This window comes from Vicia villosa, unplaced genomic scaffold (genome assembly GCF_029867415.1).
Source record: "Vicia villosa cultivar HV-30 ecotype Madison, WI unplaced genomic scaffold, Vvil1.0 ctg.002811F_1_1, whole genome shotgun sequence".
Lineage (NCBI taxonomy): Eukaryota > Viridiplantae > Streptophyta > Magnoliopsida > Fabales > Fabaceae > Vicia > Vicia villosa.
Genome location: NW_026706038.1, coordinates 91,906 through 111,849, shown reverse-complemented (window position 1 = coordinate 111,849; position 19,944 = coordinate 91,906). Strand labels below are relative to the sequence as shown.

Below are 19,944 nucleotides of genomic sequence, written 5' to 3'. Positions count from 1 at the left end.
TAATGCAATAGACTTACCTTTCTTCTGAGGTTCATTAGCGTCAAGTTCAATCTCATGACTCCTCAGGGCACTGATCAGCTCTTCCAAAGAAACTTCATTCAGATTCTTCGCAATCTTGAATGTTGTTACCATTGGACCCCATCTTCTGGGTAAGCTTCTGATAATCTTCTTTACATGATCAGCCTTGGTGTAGCCTTTATCCAGAACTCTCAATCCAGCAGTCAGAGTTTGAAATCTTGAAAACATCTTTTCAATGTCTTCATCATCCTCCATCTTGAAGGCTTCATACTTCTGGATTAGAGCAAGAGCTTTAGTCTCCTTGACTTGAGCATTTCCCTCATGGGTCATTTTTAATGACTCATATATATCATGGGCAGTTTCCCTGTTAGATATCTTCTCATACTCAGCATGAGAGATAGCATTCAGCAAAACAGTCCTGCATTTGTGATGATTCTTGAAATCTTTCTTTTGATCATCAGTCATTTCACTTCTCGTAAGCCTTACACCAGTAGCTTTAACAGGATGTTTGTAACCATCCAACAGAAGATCCCATAGATCAGCATCCAGACCAAGAAAGTAACTTTCCAGTTTATCTTTCCAATATTCAAAGTTTTCACCATCGAATATTGGTGGTCTAGTATAACCATTGTTACCATTGTATTGCTCAGCAGAGCCAGATGTAGATGCAGCTGGATTTGTTGGAATTTCACCAGCCATCTTTTACTGAAGCGTTTTTCTCTTCCTGAATCTTTTCTAAACACGGTTAAGTGCTTGCACCTTAGAACCGGTGCTCTGATACCAATTGAAGGATAGAAAAACACTTAGAAAGGGGGGGTTTGAATAAGTGTAGTCTAAAAACTTGAACGATAAAAACAATATGCACAGTTATTTTTATCCTGGTTCGTTGTTAACTAAACTACTTCAGTCCACCCCCACGGAGTGATTTACCTCACCTGAGGATTTAATCCACTAATCGCAACAGATTACAATGGTTTTCCACTTAGTCCGCGACTAAGTCTTCTAGAGTATCCTGATCACAACCTGATCACTCCAGGAACAACTGCTTAGACACAAGCTAAGACTTTCTTAGAGTATCCTGACCACCACGTGATCACTCTAATTACAACTGCTTAGACACAAGCTAAGACTTCCTAGAGTATCCTGATCAACACTTGATCACTCTAGTTACTTACAAATTAATGTAATCAAATAAGAGTTTTACAATGCTTCTTAAAAGCTATAATCACAACAATGATATTTCTCTTAACGTTTAAGCTTAATCTCACTAATATATTACAACAGCAATGTAGTGAGCTTTGATGAAAATGAAGTTTCTGAGCTTTGAATTTGAACAGCGTTTTTGCAAGTCTTTCAGAATAATTTCGTTCAGTATTGGTAACCTTGCTTCTCATTAGAACTTCATATTTATAGGCGTTTGAGAAGATGACCGTTGAGCGCATTTAATGCTTTGCGTGTTCCGTACAGCTTTGCATTTAATGTTTCACGCTTTTGTCAACTACCTCGAGCCTTGTTCACGTTGTGTCTACTGACGTTGCCTTTAATAGCTTCCAACGTTCCTTTTGTCAGTCAGCGTATCCTGCCACTTGTACTTTCTTCTGATCTGATGTTTGAATATAATATTTGAATATCATCAGAGTCAAAACAGCTTGGTGCATAGCATCTTCTTGTCTTCTGACCTTGAAGTGCTTCTGAGCGTGATACCATCAGAACTTCAGTGCTTCTGCTTCTGACCTCAAGTTCTTCTGATGCTTTCATAGACCCATGTTCTGATTCTGCCTTGACCATCTTCTGATGTCTTGCCAGACCATGTTCTGATGTTGCATGTTGAACCTTCTGAGACAAAGCTTCTGAGCGCTGATTTGTGCATACTCTTTATATATTTCCTGAAATGGAAATTGCAATGTATTAGAGTACCACATTATCTCACACAAAATTCATATCCTTGTTATCATCAAAACTAAGAATATTGATCAGAACAAATCTTGTTCTAACAGTTATGTTTTGTTGCATATGTAATTTTTAATGTATGTATAGTTTTAGCCAAAATAAGCCAAAGGAGGAGATTGTTGATGCTCTGTATTGTCTGATTGGCATCTATGTTTGGCTAAAATATAATAGCAGCAATATGTAATAGAATGTATAATTCTTGTAAATATAAAAGAACAAAACAGGTACAAAAGCAAGATGTTATATGGAATGTCATGACATCAACTCATGACATCGCGCCTGCAGAGCTGGAACATGAAGATTTAGTCTGATACTCAATATATACATAATATTCTATGGCGCAGATTTAAAGGTCAAAAGAATCAAGTCAGAATATTGTAGAATCAAATCAGAATATTGAAGATTCAACAGTTTCTAATTTAGGAGATAAATTAGGAAACTTGTGATTGAAGACCTTTCTTTTAGCAGAAGATATCTGCTGATTTGTAACAACTAGTAATGCTGTGATTGTGAGCCCAAGTCCAGTTGGGAATAGGTTATAAAAAGAAACCTTTGTAACCTAGTTTTGTACGCAAACCAAGAATAAGAATAATGTAGTCATTAGGGTTTGTCAAGGTAGACCACCTAGGTTGTGAGATGGCTTCCATGTTCTTCTCGAAACCTGTAGGTAAGAGAAGTTTTTGTTCTCACTCAAAACCTGTAGGTAAGTGTCGAGTATTATGTTCTTGATTGAAGCTGTGAACCAAGATCAAGTATTGTGTCTTGAAGAGTGTCTTCAATACTGTTGCTAAGAATATCATAGGTTGTGATTGATAAAGGGAATTGAGGGGGGCCTCATACCTAGGAGTGTCTTAGGTAAAGTATAACACGGGTAGTTTTAAGTGATTAGATCACATACTGGAGGTTTGTTGAGGGTCTATGAATTGATTATATTATAGTGGACTTATTCGGCTTGAAAGCCCCTAGAGTAGGATTGTGAATCCGAACTGGGTAAACAACTCACAATGTTATTTAACTTCGGCAATGTATTATCTGTTCAGTCTTGGATGTCATAACATCGTGTGTAACATCAGGATCAGGTTTAGTAGCTTGTCCCATTACAGAACCAATGAAGTTTACAATCTGGTTATGTTGACTGAACTAACGTGGTCCCGGTACTCATGGACTTCTTCCTCTTAAGGGGGAATCGAAAATTGGGGATCATTCTGTCCTTCCTTAGCCAAGCTGATAACAAATCAGATGTCTTGACATCGTGAGTGACATCCTGGGTCTATCATACCAGAATTTCACTTTCGTTATAAATGATTTAGTTTGGAAAGTTATATTACCTATGGATAAAAAGAATAAAAATTTAGGAAAATGGTCTCCGCACAGGGAAGGACCGTTTCGAATCTTAAAAGAATTTTTAAACAATGCATATGAGATAGAAGAATTAGAAGAGGATAGAAGAATCCTAAAGGTAAATGGGAAATATTTGAAAAAATATAAACCATTTATGCATGAGGTGAAAATTACAGCAACGTGATAATTAAAGGCTCATGTTAGGATAAAAAATGGCGAAGTATACTTATTCAAGGATATTAGATTTGCCATAATAATTTGGTCTCAAACAAAGTTGTATTATAGATCAATCAAATAGAAGATAGTTGAAACGAAAAACTATCAAGCTAATATCGTAATCAGGAAAGATATTCATTAATCAAAAGTGGCTGATACAATCAAGCCCAGATTATATAATTTGGAAAATTACAAAAGAAAAAAAAAGAAAAATCTACAAGCTGTCTTCAATTATTTGAAGATGCAACTCCCCTAGGTTCAACTTAGGGCAATTTTCAGCCTCGAAGGCATCAACGACCCCGCTACACGCAATCTCATAACTACACCTAATTTGGTGAAGATGTAAGACAAGAGTCTTCCATAAGGGAGACAAAAAGTCTTGCCCTTGCGCGAAATCAGGATTGCTTCTTTGAGATGTTTAAAGATGGTGAGAGGAATGTTGATTTTTTTTACTGAGCAAGAAGAAGTACAGGAATTTGATGTCCTCCATCATTATTATTTTTTGGTTTTCTTTACGTGGGAGAGAATTCCCCACCAGAAGTTGATGCCATATTCTGCCCAGGAAGGCAGAGAAAGCACTGTTGGGTTTAGAGAAGATACTTCCTAAAACATCATAAATGAGCTTGCTACAGTGGTCTTCACATAGAATCCCAATATTCTCACATTTCATAACTTTGGAAATAAGTTTTGCAGAGATTGTCACAGAGGAGCCAAAAACCTTGGAGCAGATGATAATGTCTCCCTCCCAATCCAGTTGAATGGATGCATGCATCCAAAATATGCAATCAAGTTAGGATACACCGGACCATCAAGATGGTGAGATAGTGCTCCAAGTTTTATGTAGCGAACATGCCAGCAAGATCAACTCCATGCTCGTTGAATTCTTCAAACGAAGGGTTGAACTCTTTGAGAATGGAGGAAACGATGTCTCTGTGAGAAGAAGACATTGTTGATGCAAGAAAATATGAGAGAGTATGAAAAAAAATGTAAAAAGAAAGAAAAAGATCATGGCTAGCTTTTATAGAGTTACTCTATAAGACAGTAGGGTACACCTGGCAGGAGTAGTGAGCCACGTGCTAGCGGTTATGGGTGAGGAAGTTAAAAAATTGCTGTTCACTTTCTAGGGAATAGGAAGTTATGATGATAATAAATGAACGCACGTCTCGATGGGACGTTTTGGGAAGTCAAGTCGTGATTAACTGACAGTTATTAGACCTTTGAGTTTGTAAAAGGTTTAAAGTCGAAATCTCGTGATAAAAAAATGCCTACTTCTGCATGAATTCAAAATAGACATTTATAGGGGGCAATTTGTTAGCTGAAGATTTCAACCAGAGATGTAATACTTTGAAAGTATTATGTCTAGAAGGAGAAATGGCTTTTGCGAATCTATTTTGAATCTTGTCCTTGAAGGAAAAAAGTTATTTTATCGAAGGAAGTGACTAAAGAGATTTTCACAATCTTTATAAGTACCCTTCGACAGCGGCGTCAGCAGAGTCGAAGCGTTAAGCGGGAAAGTTTGAAATTAAAAATGGAACGGTTTTGCATGGAGGCCGCGTGGAAGCATCTAAAGCGAAGCAATGTTTGAAATATCAAACGTGGCAGTAATCTACGTAGAGACCGTTAGGGTCTAAGTAGTATAAATAGAAGTCTTAATGTTTATAATAAATGTGTTCGAATTAATATACAAAAATTCACAAAAGTTACTCGAAGTACCTGAAGGATATAAAAACACTTAGAAAGGGGGGGGGGTTGAATAAGTGTAGTCTAAAAACTTGGACGATAAAAATAAATTGCACAATTATTTTTATCCTGGTTCGTTGTTAACCAAACTACTCCAGTCCACCCCCACGGAGTGATTTACCTCACCTGAGGATTTAATCCACTAATCGCAACAGATTACAATGGTTTTCCACTTAGCCCACGACTAAGTCTTCTAGAGTTTCCTGATCATAACCTGATCACTCTAGGAACAAATGCTTAGACACAAGCTAAGACTTTCTTAGAGTATCCTGAACACCACGTGATCACTCTAATTACAACTACTTAGACACAAGCTAAGACTTCCTAGAGTATCCTGATCAACACTTGATCACTCTAGTTACTTACAAATTAATGTAATCAATTCTAAGAGTATTACAATTGCTTCTGAAAAGCTATAATCACAACAGTGATATTTCTCTTAACGTTTAAGCTTAATCTCACTAATATATTACAACAGCAATGTAGTGAGCTTTGATGAAGATGAAGTTTGAGAGCTTTGATTTGAACAACGTTTCAGCAAGTTAATTATCAGCAAATTCGGTAACTTTGCTTCTCATCAGAACTTCATACTTATAGGCACTTGAGAAGATGACCGTTGGGAGCATTTAATGCTTTGCGTATTCCGTACAGCATTGCATTTAATGTTTCACGCTTTTGTCAACTACCTCGAGCCTTGTTCACGCTGTGTCTACTGACGTTGCCTTTAATAGCTTCCAAAGTTCCTTTTGTCAGTCAGCGTAGCCTGCCACCTGTACTTTCTTCTGATCTGATGTTTGTGTATACAACGTTTGAATATCATCAGAGTCAAACAGCTTGGTGCAAAGCATCTTCTTGTCTTCTGACCTTGAAGTGCTTCTGAGCGTGATACCATGAGAACTTCATTGCTTCTGCTTCTGAACTCAAGTTCTTCTGATGCTTCCATAGACCCATGTTCTGATTCTGCCTTGACCATCTTCTGATGTCTTGCCAGACCATGTTCTGATGTTGCATGCTGAACCTTCTGAGACAAAGCTTCTGGGCGTTGATTTGTGCATACTCTTTATATATTTCCTGAAAGGGAAATTGCAATGTATTAGAGTACCACATTATCTCACACAAAATTCATATCCTAGTTATCATCAAAACTAAGAATATTGATCAGAACAAATCTTGTTCTAACAATCTCCCCCTTTTTGATGATGACAAAAACATATATAAATGATATGAATTTGAGATCAGAAAGAACGGACAGCTAAAGACAATTTACACAGCTATAGCATAAGCATGTGAATATGTCTCCCCCTGAGATTAACAATCTCCCCCTGAGATGAATAATCTCCCCCTGAAATTAATACTAGAAGAATTTTATAAATAAAAGACTTCCCTGAGTATTTCAGTAGAGACGTTCACAGTGCTTGATCTTCAGAACATTCATGACTTCTGATTTCTACTTCCATAGGACAGCTTCAGAACATTGAATTTCTTTAGATCCTCAGAACATTCACAGCTTCTGACTTCTGCTTCCATCGGAAAGCTTCAGAACTTGAATTTCTTTGATCTTCAGAACATTCCCAGCTTCTGACTTCTGCTTCCATCGGACAGCTTCAGAACTTGAATTTCTTTAGATCTTCAGAACATCCACAGCTTCTGATTCTTGCTTCCATTGGGACAGCTTCAGAGCTTGAATTTCTTCTTACATCACTTCATTCTAGATTGTATCAGAACATTGTTGAATGTACCAGAGCATCATCAGAGCATCTCTACATCCTGAAATGTTACAGAACAAAACTAAACGACAAAAGTCAGCATGAATGAGTCAAAACATAGAATATGTTTCAGAACACATAATATGTATCAGAGCCATATAGAATGTGTCAGAACAAATAGACATAATGTTTCAGATCATATTCTATCATCAGAATATCTGAACATTCTTCCTTCTTGCTTCTGATTCTGATTCTGAAGCTTCATAGCACTCAGCTTGCTTCAAGAATCCAAGAACTTGATTCATCTTGTTGCTTCTCATGTTGATCTTTAAAGAGAATCTTCAATTCCTGCAACAACACAACTTAAAGCATAGAACTTTGCAAGTTCTGTTAGTAATGTGGGGCCTTTTTACCCGGTAACTGATAATATTAATCAGATCATTTATCATATATTTTCTCCCCCTTTTTGTCATAACATCAAAAAGAATATAAAAGATTCAGATGTAGAAAACGACAAAGAAAAGAAACAGAATTAAACTTTTCATTGATTAAACAAGCAAGATTACAAAAGATGTATGCAGAATAACAGATGCAATCAAACAAAGAAAACTACAAGGACTTAAGGACTACAACCCTAGCTTAGACATAATCTTAGCTAACATATCATGAATCCCTGCGGTGTTCTCAGTTTGTCTAGCCATGAAAGCTTGAAACTCTGCATGCCTGTCCAGACTAGAACCTCCACTGTAAGAGAATGCATGAATTCAAGGAGGAAGTGAGAGACAGTTCACAGGAAGAGAGCTAATGTCTCAAACGAGGCTTTCCCTTAACATAGAAGTCAAGAACATGATCCTTAACATCATCCAATATCTCAAGAAAGTCTTCTTCCTTTGGATAAATGTTGATAACAGCATCACATAAGAGATCTGACTTGAGACTTCTTGGAGTCTTGAGAGATCCGTCTTGAAATCAATGTCAGCGATCCCCGAGATTTGTTTCTCAACCTGGAACCAGACAACCCTTCCAACCATTCTATTCAAATAGATCGACCACCCTTGAGTCTTCATCTTCCTTTTTGGTTTGAAACCATAAGCACCCAAGTCATCAGAGTCCACAGAAGATTTACACAATACTTCCATTTCTGATGGAGGAATGTAGTGAGTTTTCAGTGGAGAAACCTCTTGAGAGGAACTTGAAGACGGATTCATGGTGAATTCTAGGTTGAAGATGAATAAACTAGGGTTTATGCAAAATGCAGATAAAGAGAGGGAGGGAGAGCGAAAAAGAAACTAAATGAAAGAGAGAGAAATATAAGAGGGAAAAGAAACGTTTGAAAAAAAAAATTAAACTGAAATGATGAATAGCATTTAATGTTACATGACGTGAGGAGAGATAATAATGACAAAAGAAGTGATTAGCACAGTTACCTAAGTACGCGTCCCCTCAACTGCACGCACGCTTGTCTAGAAATAGTGAACACGTGTTTACCATCTGGATAGCCAGTTACAGCTGTTTTACTTTTAAAGAGATTCTGAGTCAACTTAGACAATGAAACGTTAGTAATAACAGAATCACTACTTCTAATTGATTACAATCAGAACTTCTTATAAAAGACTAATCCAATCTCATTTCAGAAGATACTCATACATAAGATCTTCTCATCTTCTCATTCTGGGCATAAATCCATACTGATATTCTTTAGAATGAACTTAAACCTATCTTCAGCAAGGGGTTTTGTAAAGATATCAGCCCATTGATGGTCTGTATCCACAAAGTTTAAAGATATAACACCCTTCTGAACATAGTCCCTTATGAAATGATGTTTAATCTCAATATGTTTAGCTTTTGAATGTAAGATAGGATTCTTAGATAAACATATAGCAGAAGTATTATCACAGAAGATAGGAATGTTACTCTCATATATCTGATAATCTTCTAGCTGACTTCTCATCCAGAGCATTTGTGTGCTACAACCAGCAGCAGCAACATATTCTGCTTCTGTTGTTGAGAGAGCAATTGTAGCTTGCTTCTTGCTGTACCATGAGATCAGATGACTTCCAAGAAATTGACAGCTTCTAGAAGTGCTCTTCCTTTCTATTCTATCTCCAGCATAGTCAGCATCACAGAATCCTACTAAGTTGTAATCTTTGGATCTTCTGTAAACTAAACCAACATTAGTAATATCTTTCAGATACCTCAGAATTCTCTTAACCGCAGTTAAATGAGATTCTCTCGGATCTGATTGGAATCTAGCACACAAGCAAACACTGAAGAGAATGTCAGGTCTAAAAGCAGTTAGGTATAGAAGAGATCCAATCATACCTCTGTACAACTTCTGATCTACCTTCTTACTTACCTCATCCTTACCTAGGACACATGTTGGATGCATAGGAGTTTTGACTTCTTTGCTTTCAGAAAGATTAAACTTCTTCAGAAGTTCTTTCACATACTTCGTTTGATGAACATAGGTTCCATCAGAAGTTTGGTTGATTTGAATCCCAAGGAAATACTTGAGTTCACCCATCATGCTCATCTCAAACTCAGCCTGCATAGACTCAGCAAACTCCTTTCCAAGTGTAGCATTAGATGTTCCAAAGATAATATCATCAACATATATTTGATAAATTAAAATATCCTTTTTAAATGTTTTACAGAAGAGAGTAGTGTCCACTTTTCCTCTAGTGAAACCATTTTCCAGAAGGAAAGAACTCAAACGTTCATACCAAGCTCTAGGAGCTTGTTTCAATCCGTATAATGATTTTTTTAATTTAAAAACATGATTTGGAGACATGGAGTCTTCAAAACCAGGAGGTTGATGGACATAAACTTCTTCATCTATGTAACCATTTAAGAAGGCACTCTTAACATCCATCTGATAAAGAGTGATGTTGTGTTGAGTGGCAAAAGAAATTAATAGACGAATAGATTCTAACCTGGCCACTGGTGCAAAGGTTTCTGTATAGTCAATTCCTTCTTGCTGACTATAACCCTGAGCCACCAGTCTAGCTTTGTATCTTACCACTTCACCTTTCTCACTCAGCTTGTTTCTGAAAACCCATTTTGTTCCTATAATATTGAATCCTTTAGGTCTTGGAACAAGATCCCAAACATCATTCCTTGTAAACTGATTTAACTCTTCTTGCATGGCAATTATCCAGTCTGTATATTCTAGAGCTTGATCAACAGAAGTTGGCTCGATCAGAGAAACCAGACCTAATTGACATTCAGCATTGTTCTTGAGGAATGCTCTTGTTCTGATAGGATCATCTTTCTTTCCAATAATGACATCTTCTGAGTGAGCAGATGTGAGTCTAGATGATCTTCTGATAGTTGGTTCTTCAGAAATTCTCAGATTTTCCAAGGATGCAGCAACTTGATCTTCTGATTCTTTGCTGCTTTGGTTTTCAGCTTTTGAAACTTTTCTTCTTGGTTCTTCAACTTCTGAGATATCAATATCAATATCTGCAAAATTCTCAAACTGCTTTGGTTTTTCAAGACCAAGCTTATCATCAAACCTGATATTGATTGATTCTTCTACAATCAATGTTTCAGTATTGTATACTCTGTAGCCTTTAGAGCGTTCAGAATATCCAAGGAAACACTTTTGTGCTTTAGAATCAAACTTACCAAGATGATCTTTAGTATTCAGAATAAAACATACACATCCAAAAGGATGGAAATATGAAATGTTGGGCTTTTTGTTCTTCCACAATTCATAAGGAGTCTTATTTAGAATAGGTCTGATAGAGATTCTATTCTGAATATAACACGCAGTGTTTATTGCTTCTGCCCATAAATGCTTAGCCATATTGGTTTCATTGATCATGGTTCTGGCCATTTCTTGTAGAGTCCTATTCTTTCGCTCTACAACTCCATTTTGCTGTGGAGTTCTAGGACAAGAGAAATCATGGGCAATACCATTTTCTTTGAAGAACTCCTCAAAGAATTTGTTCTCAAATTCACCACCATGATCACTTCTAACCTTTATGATTTTACACTCTTTCTCTGATTGGATCTAAGTGCAGAATTCAAAGAACACTGAATGAGACTCATCCTTGTGTTTCAAGAACTTTACCCATGTCCAGCGGCTATAATCATCAACGATGACTAATCCATATTTCTTCCCTTTGACAGATGCTGTTTTGACTGGGCCAAACAGATCAATGTGCAAAAGTTCTAACAGCCTTGAGGAAAAGACAACATTCTTAGACTTGAATGCAGGTTTCGAGAACTTGCCCTTCTGACATGCTTCACAAAGAGCATCTGATTTGTATTTCAGATTAGGGAGTCCTCTGACAAGATTTAGTTTGTTAATCTGAGAAATCTTTCTCAAACTAGCATGTCCTAATCTTTTGTGCCAGACCCATTGCTCCTCAGAAACAGACATAAGACAAGTCACCTTCTGCTTCTCAAGATCAGAAAGATCAATCTTATAAATGTTGTTCTTTCTGTTGCCTGTAAATAGGATTGAGCCATCCTTCTGACTTACAGCCTTGCAAGACTTTTGATTAAAGATTATGTCATAACCATTGTCACTTAATTGACTTATGGACAATAAGTTATGAGCTAATCCTTCTACAAGAAGTACATTAGTTATGGAAGGAGAGTTACCAAGGCTTATGGTTCCAGAACCAATGATTTTGCCCTTCTGATCTCCTCCAAACTTGACTTCTCAACCTGGTTTAAGCACCAGGTCTTGGAATGTAGACCTTCTTCCCGTCATGTGTCGCGAGCACCCAGAGTCCAGGTACCATGACATTTTGATTTTTGTCCTCTTTGCCGCCAAGGATATCTGCAACAGAAATTATCTTCTCCTTAGGTACCCACAATTTCTTGGGTCCTTTCTTGTTAGTTCTCCTCAAGTTCTGATTGAACTTGGGTTTAGCAAAATATTTAACTGGAGGAACAGCATGATATTCTTTAGGTTTGTCAGCATGATATTTCTTAGGATGTGTCACATGCTTCTTGGTGTGAACAGTGTTAAACTTCTGTGCATGTGAAGTGAGCCTAATATCATGTGCATGGCCATATTTGAACTGATCATACAATGGCTTGTATGTGATCTTTAGATCATCAATAGGTTCAAATTTATGTGAGGTATCACCCTCATAGCCAAAACCAAACCTTCTGTTTCCAGAAACACCATATATCATAGAAGCAAGATGACTTCTGCCAATACTTCTAGATAAGAACTTTCTGAAGCTCGAGTCATATTCTTTCAGAATATGATTCATGCTAGGAATGGATTTTTCTGTTTCAGAAGGAGATCCACTATCTTTGGATAGATTTAAAACTTTTTCCTTCAGTTCAGAAATTTCCACTTCCAGCTTCTTAGTTTCAAATTCAAACTGCTTCTTCAGCTTTTTGTATTTGATACTAAGATGAGCCTTGAGTTCCAGAAGTTCTGTTAAACTGGAAACTAACTCTTCTCTAGATAGTTCAGAAAATACCTCTTCAGAATCTGATTCTGATGTAGATTCTGATCCATCATCTTCTGTAGCCATCAGCGCGAAGTTGGCCTGCTCTCCTTCAGAGTCTGATTCTGATTCTGATTCAGAATCATCCCATGTTGCCATAAGACCTTTCTTCTTATGAAACTTCTTCTTGGGATTCTCCTTCTGAAGTTTTGGACACTCGTTCTTGTAATGTCCAGGCTTATTGCACTCATAGCAGAAAACCTTCTTCTTGTCAGATCTTTTGTCACCAAAAGATTCTCCTCGTTCAAATCTCTTTGAGCTTCTGAAGCCTCTGAACTTCCTTTGCTTGCTCTTCCAGAGTTGGTTTACCCTTCTGGAGATCATGGACAGTTCATCTTCTTCTTCAGATTCTGATTCTTCAGGATCTTCTTCTCTAACCTGAAAAGCGTTAGTGCATTTTTTAACATTAGATTTTAATGCAATAGACTTACCTTTCTTTTGAGGCTCGTTTGCGTCCAGCTCTATTTCATGGCTTCTCAAGGCACTGATAAGCTCTTCCAACGAAACTTCATTCAGATTCTTGGCAATCTTGAATGCAGTCACCATTGGACCCCATCTTCTGGGTAAGCTTCTGATAATCGTTTTTACATGATCAGCCTTGGTGTAGCCTTTATCCAGAACTCTTAATCCAGCAGTTAGCGTTTGAAATCTTGAGAACATTTTCTCAATGTTTTCATCATCCTCCATCTTGAAGGCTTCATATCTCTGGATTAGAGCAAGAGCTTTAGTCTCCTTGACTTGAGCATTTCCCTCATGGGTCATTTTCAATGACTTGTATATATCATAGGCAGTTTCCCTGTTAGATATCTTCTCATACTCAGCATGAGAGATAGCATTCAGCAAAACAGCCCTACATTTATGATGATTCTTGAAAAGTTTCTTCTGATCATCATCCATTTCTTGCCTTGTAAGCCTTACGCCACTAGCTTTCACTGGATGTTTGTAACCATCCATCAGAAGATCCCATAGTTCACCATCTAGACCAAGAAAGTAACTTTCCAGTTTATCTTTCCAGTATTCAAAGTTTTCACCATCAAATACTGGTGGTCTAGTATAACCATTGTTACCATTGTATTGCTCAGCAGAGCCAGATGTAGATGTAGATGTATTTGTTGGAATTTCACCAGGCATCTTTTACTGAAGCGTTTTTCTCTTCCTGAATCTTTTCTAAACACGGTTAAGTGCTTGCACCTTAGAACCGACGCTCTGATGCCAATTGAAGGATAGAAAAACACTTAGAAAAGGGGGGTTTGAATAAGTGTAGTCTAAAAACTTGGACGATAAAAATAAATTGCACAATTATTTTTATCCTGGTTCGTTGTTAACCAAACTACTCCAGTCCACCCCCACTGAGTGATTTACCTCACCTGAGGATTTAATCCACTAATCGCAACAGATTACAATGGTTTTCCACTTAGCCCACGACTAAGTCTTCTAGAGTTTCCTGATCACAACCTGATCACTCTAGGAACAAATGCTTAGACATAAGCTAAGACTTTCTTAGAGTATCCTGACCACCGCGTGATCACTCTAATTACAACTGCTTAGACACAAGCTAAGACTTCCTAGAGTATCCTGATCAACACTTGATCACTCTAGTTACTTACAAATTAATGTAATCAATTCTAAGAGTATTACAATTGCTTCTGAAAAGCTATAATCACAACAGTGATATTTCTCTTAACGTTTAAGCTTAATCTCACTAATATATTACAACAGCAATGTAGTAAGCTTTGATGAAGATGAAGTTTGAGAGCATTGATTTGAACAGCGTTTCAGCAAGTTAATTATCAGCAGATTCGGTAACTTTGCTTCTCATCAGAACTTCATACTTATAGGCACTTGAGAAGATGACCGTTGGGAGCATTTAATGCTTTGCGTATTCCGTACAACATTGCATTTAATGTTTCACGCTTTTGTCAACTACCTCGAGCCTTGTTCACGCTGTGTCTACTGACGTTGCCTTTAATAGCTTCCAACGTTCCTTTTGTCAGTCAGCGTAGCCTGCCACCTGTACTTTCTTCTGATTTGATGTTTGTGTATACAATGTTTGAATATCATCAGAGTCAAACAGCTTGGTGCATAGCATCTTCTTGTCTTCTGACCTTGAAGTGCTTCTGAGCGTGATACCTTGAGAACTTCATTGCTTCTGCTTCTGAACTCAAGTTCTTCTGATGCTTCCATAGACCCATGTTCTGATTCTGCCTTGACCATCTTCTGATGTCTTTCCAGACCATGTTCTGATGTTGCATGCTGAACCTTCTGAGACAAAGCTTCTGAGCGCTGGTTTGTGCATACTCTTTATATATTTCCTGAAAGGGAAATTGCAATGTATTAGAGTACCACATTATCTCACACAAAATTCATATCCTTGTTATCATCAAAACTAAGAATATTGATCAGAACAAATCTTGTTCTAACAGTACCAGCGTTAGAGAAAAGAGAATTTGCTGAAATCATGTATGTATGACGAACACCACACATTTTACTCTTCATTCTACTTATGCAATATAAGTTCAATTTTGTCATTCGAGAGTCATTATTTTACTTTCTTTACGCTTACAAGTTTATTTCTTTCAATTTATTTACTTACTTACTTACTGCAATTTAAGTTAAATAGTGTAACATGCACTTCCACAAGAATACGCGCATATGAGACTCGAAGCTTACTTGGAGTACACTCATCTGTATACAAGGGATTGCCAATAACACTGCCAATTTTCCCCAGGCTTCGTTCTCCCCATAGATGTAGTGGCAACTGAGGTAGAGTTACCCAAATTGGCACAATGCGAAGCATATCTCTTGCCATCGAAAGATCAGGTCTCCATTCCAATATCACCATATGCATATTATGAATCGTATACAACCCTTTCATCATCACCTCCTCTCTTTCCTCATCCGTCTTGAATTTCAGAATGAAGTAGCCCTCTTCATTATAGAATATCTCTGGAAACTGCACAAATGACCACATCTTCCTCATATAGTTCTTCACTGGGTGCATACTGAGGTTCCCTCTAATGGCATACATGATTAACGCAGTATCCCAATATCGAATTTCAGATTCCATATCTTCAATTTCAATTTCCACCTCTTTCACGCCATCCACAATCGCCGACACCACAAACTGAATTACTTTTCCGTTTGCAGTTTGACGATTTCCACGTATCACGTCAACCCATAGTTTCATGTCGCTCTTCATAGTTTTATCAATTTCGCTCTCCTTCGGAACTTCCAGATTAGGGTTTGGTGTACTCTTTACAGTATCAACTTCACTCTCCTCCTCGTCCTCCACCATAAATTCTCTTAGTTCTTCCGTCACCACCGTAATACCCTCTATCGCTGCTTCCGTCGTACCCTCGCTTGATGTGTGTGTCTCCGGTGAACACGATACCTTCTTCGGTGGTCGTCCTCTCTTCCGTGACATCTTCTTCTTCGAATAGATCTTTTTGAAATCTTTTCATATAATTTTTTTTCTTTTAAAATTAAATAATTTTGAAATAATGGATATCTAAGGCTAATAAAATGTTATTATTACATCTGAAAAATAAATTTTCTTAAATGATCTATTGAAGAAAATATAAATAATAAATATTAAAAAAAATCGAAATAGTAAATATTTTGGTAGACTTACAAAAAGTAACTCGTTTGTAATAAGTTGAGTCATATTACACAAGGATCTAATGTGGCGTGGTTAGATTCACCTCTCATTGAGTTTGACACATACAATGAATTTATGTGCTTTTATAATCACACTTTTTAAAGCTTTCAATATGGCTATGGTAGCAAAACAAGGATGGAATATTATGGCGAATCCAAAATCGCTTGTGGCTAGAATTTTTAAAGCTAGGTACTTTCCTAACTCTTCCTTTTTTGATTCTAAGATTGATAATAACCCGAGTTTTGTGTGGCGAAGCTTATGGAAAGCTAAGGTTATCCTTAAGCTTGGAAGTAGATGGAGTATAGGTGAGGGGGACAACATTAAAGTTATGTGGGAGCCTTGGCTCCGTGAGAAAGGAAGTTGTTGGGTTAGTGGTCCACAAGCTCAAGGAGTGCATGATCTCTTCGTTAAAGACCTTTTGCTACCTAATGTCAAACAATGGGATGTGGGAAAGGTGAATTCTCTCTTTGATCATGTGGGGGCGGATAGCATTCTTAGAGTGCTGTTGGTGGAGGATGTAGTGGAGGATAGGTTGGTTTGGCACGAGGAGAAGAATGGTGTTTATAGTGTGAAATCGGGGTATCGACTCTGGAGAGGGGTGCAAAGTAGTACTCCACACTATGTTATTGAGGGTAATTGGAAAAGTTTGTGGAACATCTCCACGCCTTCTCGTGCAAAGCCTTTGTTATGGAGAATTTGTCGGGGCTGCCTTCCAACTCGTTATAATTTGCAACAACATTACGTGCTTTGTCCATCTCTTTGTCCTTGGTGCGGTTTACAAGATGAAGATGATTGGCATGTTTTTTTCGGTTGCATTTCTACTTCTCAAAGTTGGCGGGCAGCAGGTTTGTCATCTATAATCGACCATCGACTACTTTCTTTTCATGATGCTAAGTCTCTCATTTTTGACGTGGGTAGTCGAGAAGACCGTAGGGATGCGGGTAGATTTGCTGTTATGCTTGAGGTTCTATGGCGTAGTCGAAATAATGTGGTTTGGCAAGATGATCGTCAAGATGCTATAAGGATTGGATTACAAGCTTATCACACCTGGTATGATTGGTTTTTAGCTAGAGAGGAACACATAGGGGATGCTTCTAATAATCATTCAGTGGTTTGGAGTCCGCCTATGATTAATCAGGTGAAGTGTAATGTTGATGCAGGATTTAATAATGTTTGTGGTACTACTAATAGAGGGTGGTGTTTTAGAGACCATTTGGGGAGGTTCATCAGAGCAGGTGTTTCTTGGGATGTGGGTCTTCTTTCGGTTCATGAAGCTGAAGCTATGGCTTTGAAGGAAGCAATCCATCATGCCATCTCATCTCACTTCTCTCATGTTATCTTTGAAAGTGATTGTCAATGGGTAGTTAATTCCCTTAAAGCCAAATATGTTGGCCCCTCTGAATTTAGCCTTACCATTAAATCTATTCAGAATTTGTTATGTTTATTTCCGAACTTTGAGGTAAAGCTCATTAAGCGCCAAGCGAATTTGGTTGCCCATACATTAACTAAGGCGGCCAATTCTTGGTCTAAGCGTAATTTTCTTAATTTGGTACCTCCTTGTATTGAATTTTCTTTGATGAATGAAAGTTGTTGAGTTTGTTCTTGTCAAAAAAAAAATCACACTTTTTAATAGGGTATCCAACCCACTTAATCTTTTAAATAGACTAAAAAAATAAGCATCACCATTCTTGTGTTAGTCTTAAATCCCAAACTTAATTTCTCTATTATTTTCACTTAAGTTAGAATTATAAGCTAAATTCTTTGTGAAATTAATGACATAAATAAGTTGTAAATTTCATGCATTAACTCTCTTAAGCGGTTATATAAAGTACAAACAATTTAATACATTACTAACTTTTATTTTTCGATGTTAATATATCGTTTCTCTTTTAATGAATTGTAATATTTGAAAATGAAACAAATGCCCCCCTAAGGATGATGTTTACACATATATATTCTTTGATCCTCCTTTGTGTGTATGCATTGAAAATGTATTAGCAAACTGTATACAACCTCTCATTATGTTGGTTATGTTGTACCCTGTATATTTCAAGGTCTGTTGTTTTAGTTGTTTGTATTATACCACTTTTATTTTATTGGATTTTCAATAGAATATGGAGAGAAAATGAAATGGAAGTTCCTTGGCAAACAAACATGTTTTTGCATCATTATCTTTTAATGACCCTTTTCTAAGTTGGAATGCATTAGTGTCAAATGGAGTCTTATGTGATAGTCAATTTACTTTTCAACCTATTTTCTCGAGAAACTTCTTTCTACATTCATGAGGAACGACACACACCATATCGATCCACAAGAACACATACAAACAATTATTTGAGAAAATGGATGGAAATTTTATGGATATTCACCAGAGACCCAAATTCACCTCTTTACACCCCGTTGGAAAATGCTCATTATTAGAGCGTGCTTCAAAAACATGTTTGTTTTCCTAGGAACTACCATTAATTTTTCATTAAACATTCAGTCAACAATCCATAAACCTTAAGACATCTATAACCAAATTTAACAAGATAAGTGACCTTAAAAATACAGATTTCATAAAAAACTCCTCAACAAAAGGTTGCTGGTTCACGATGAGGCTAATAAATAAAATTGAAACTAGCATCTATACATTTGAATCGGTTAGAGGGCCATATGGTGTTTTTTTTTTTTATGTTATGTTTACAAAGTTAATCACTTGTACTTCATACATGAACAAAATTAATTTTTCCTAAATACATTTTCAAATTATAGGGTAAACTTCAAATATAGTATTTTTAATATAAATTTCCACAATTACAATGCAACTATAATTGCAACAGTATTTTGCACTATTATTGCGAAATATAAATAGTGGCATATTGGTAACAATATTTTAGAAAAAAAATTAATTACACACCTCAATATATATCATATCACATTTAGTGTTCATTTTTGTCAAATATTTTGTTTTCTTTATGATCCAAAGAGAATTTAATTGAAAACAGAAAATATAAAACACTTCATGTCACTTAACTTTCATGAGAATAAAAACAAAAGTATTCAAATGAATTCTATTGAATATTTCTATTTACTTGAATTATACCAAAGATAGACCACTCTTATTGTACAACTTTCTTTTTGTATTCATGAATATTAATAAAGTAAATAAGAGTTTTAACTTTCTAGATAGAATAATTTGATGATGTCTAATAATCATTATGAATTTTTACTCAAAGAAACAAAATAACAATATTAACAAAATTGAGAGATCTGTCATGAAAGGTACCTTTTGGATTTTAAAATGTGTGACTTCTGAGGCATTAAACTAAATTAAGATAGTTGATGACTTTCCCTTCATGAACACATATAGGTAGAATGATATGATAGTTGTGGTTAACTTAGATTTTGAAGTTTATGCAAAGAAAAATGCTTGAATTGTTAGTTATCCACTTTTATATTTTATGAATATATAAATAAGGTGAAGAAAACGAGAAGAACGTTCCAATTTGAAAAAGCAGACAGTGAAAGTTGATGCTTTTTACTTCATTACTACGCCTTACGCAGGAACTCTTTCTGAGTTTCAGTTTTTATTTTTCTTTCGTGAAGAACGAATGATTTTAATTTATAGAGTAATATACAGGATGGTATTTGATAAATAAGAAAAAAATCCCACAGTAGAAAAAAAGATAAAGAAAATTATCATATATCTTGTTTTCCTTTCAATTATTTTTTTCTAATTTTACGTAAATGTTAAATATTAATTTATTTTCTTCCCCAATTTGAATACTTTCTATTTTCAAATTTTGGGATGAAGGTTATGTATTGACCTTATCAATCGTTTTTCTCAGTGTGAATG

At 36.4% G+C, this 19,944-nt stretch overlaps 1 protein-coding gene across 1 annotated transcript; it reads right to left on the bottom strand.

Moving 5' to 3' along the window:
- Positions 1 to 15,041: 15,041 nt before the first annotated feature.
- Positions 15,042 to 15,872, bottom strand: LOC131639859 (uncharacterized). The gene has a single exon (XM_058910304.1). It carries the CDS (start codon positions 15,870 to 15,872, stop codon positions 15,042 to 15,044), a length of 831 nt encoding a protein of 276 aa, XP_058766287.1.
- Between the last annotated feature and the right edge of the window lie 4,072 nt (positions 15,873 to 19,944).

What these genes read in the sequence shown, in the direction of transcription:
- LOC131639859 (XM_058910304.1), bottom strand. Translation starts at nt 15,872, where the DNA reads ATGTCACGGAAGAGAGGACGACCACCGAAGAAGGTATCGTGTTCACCG.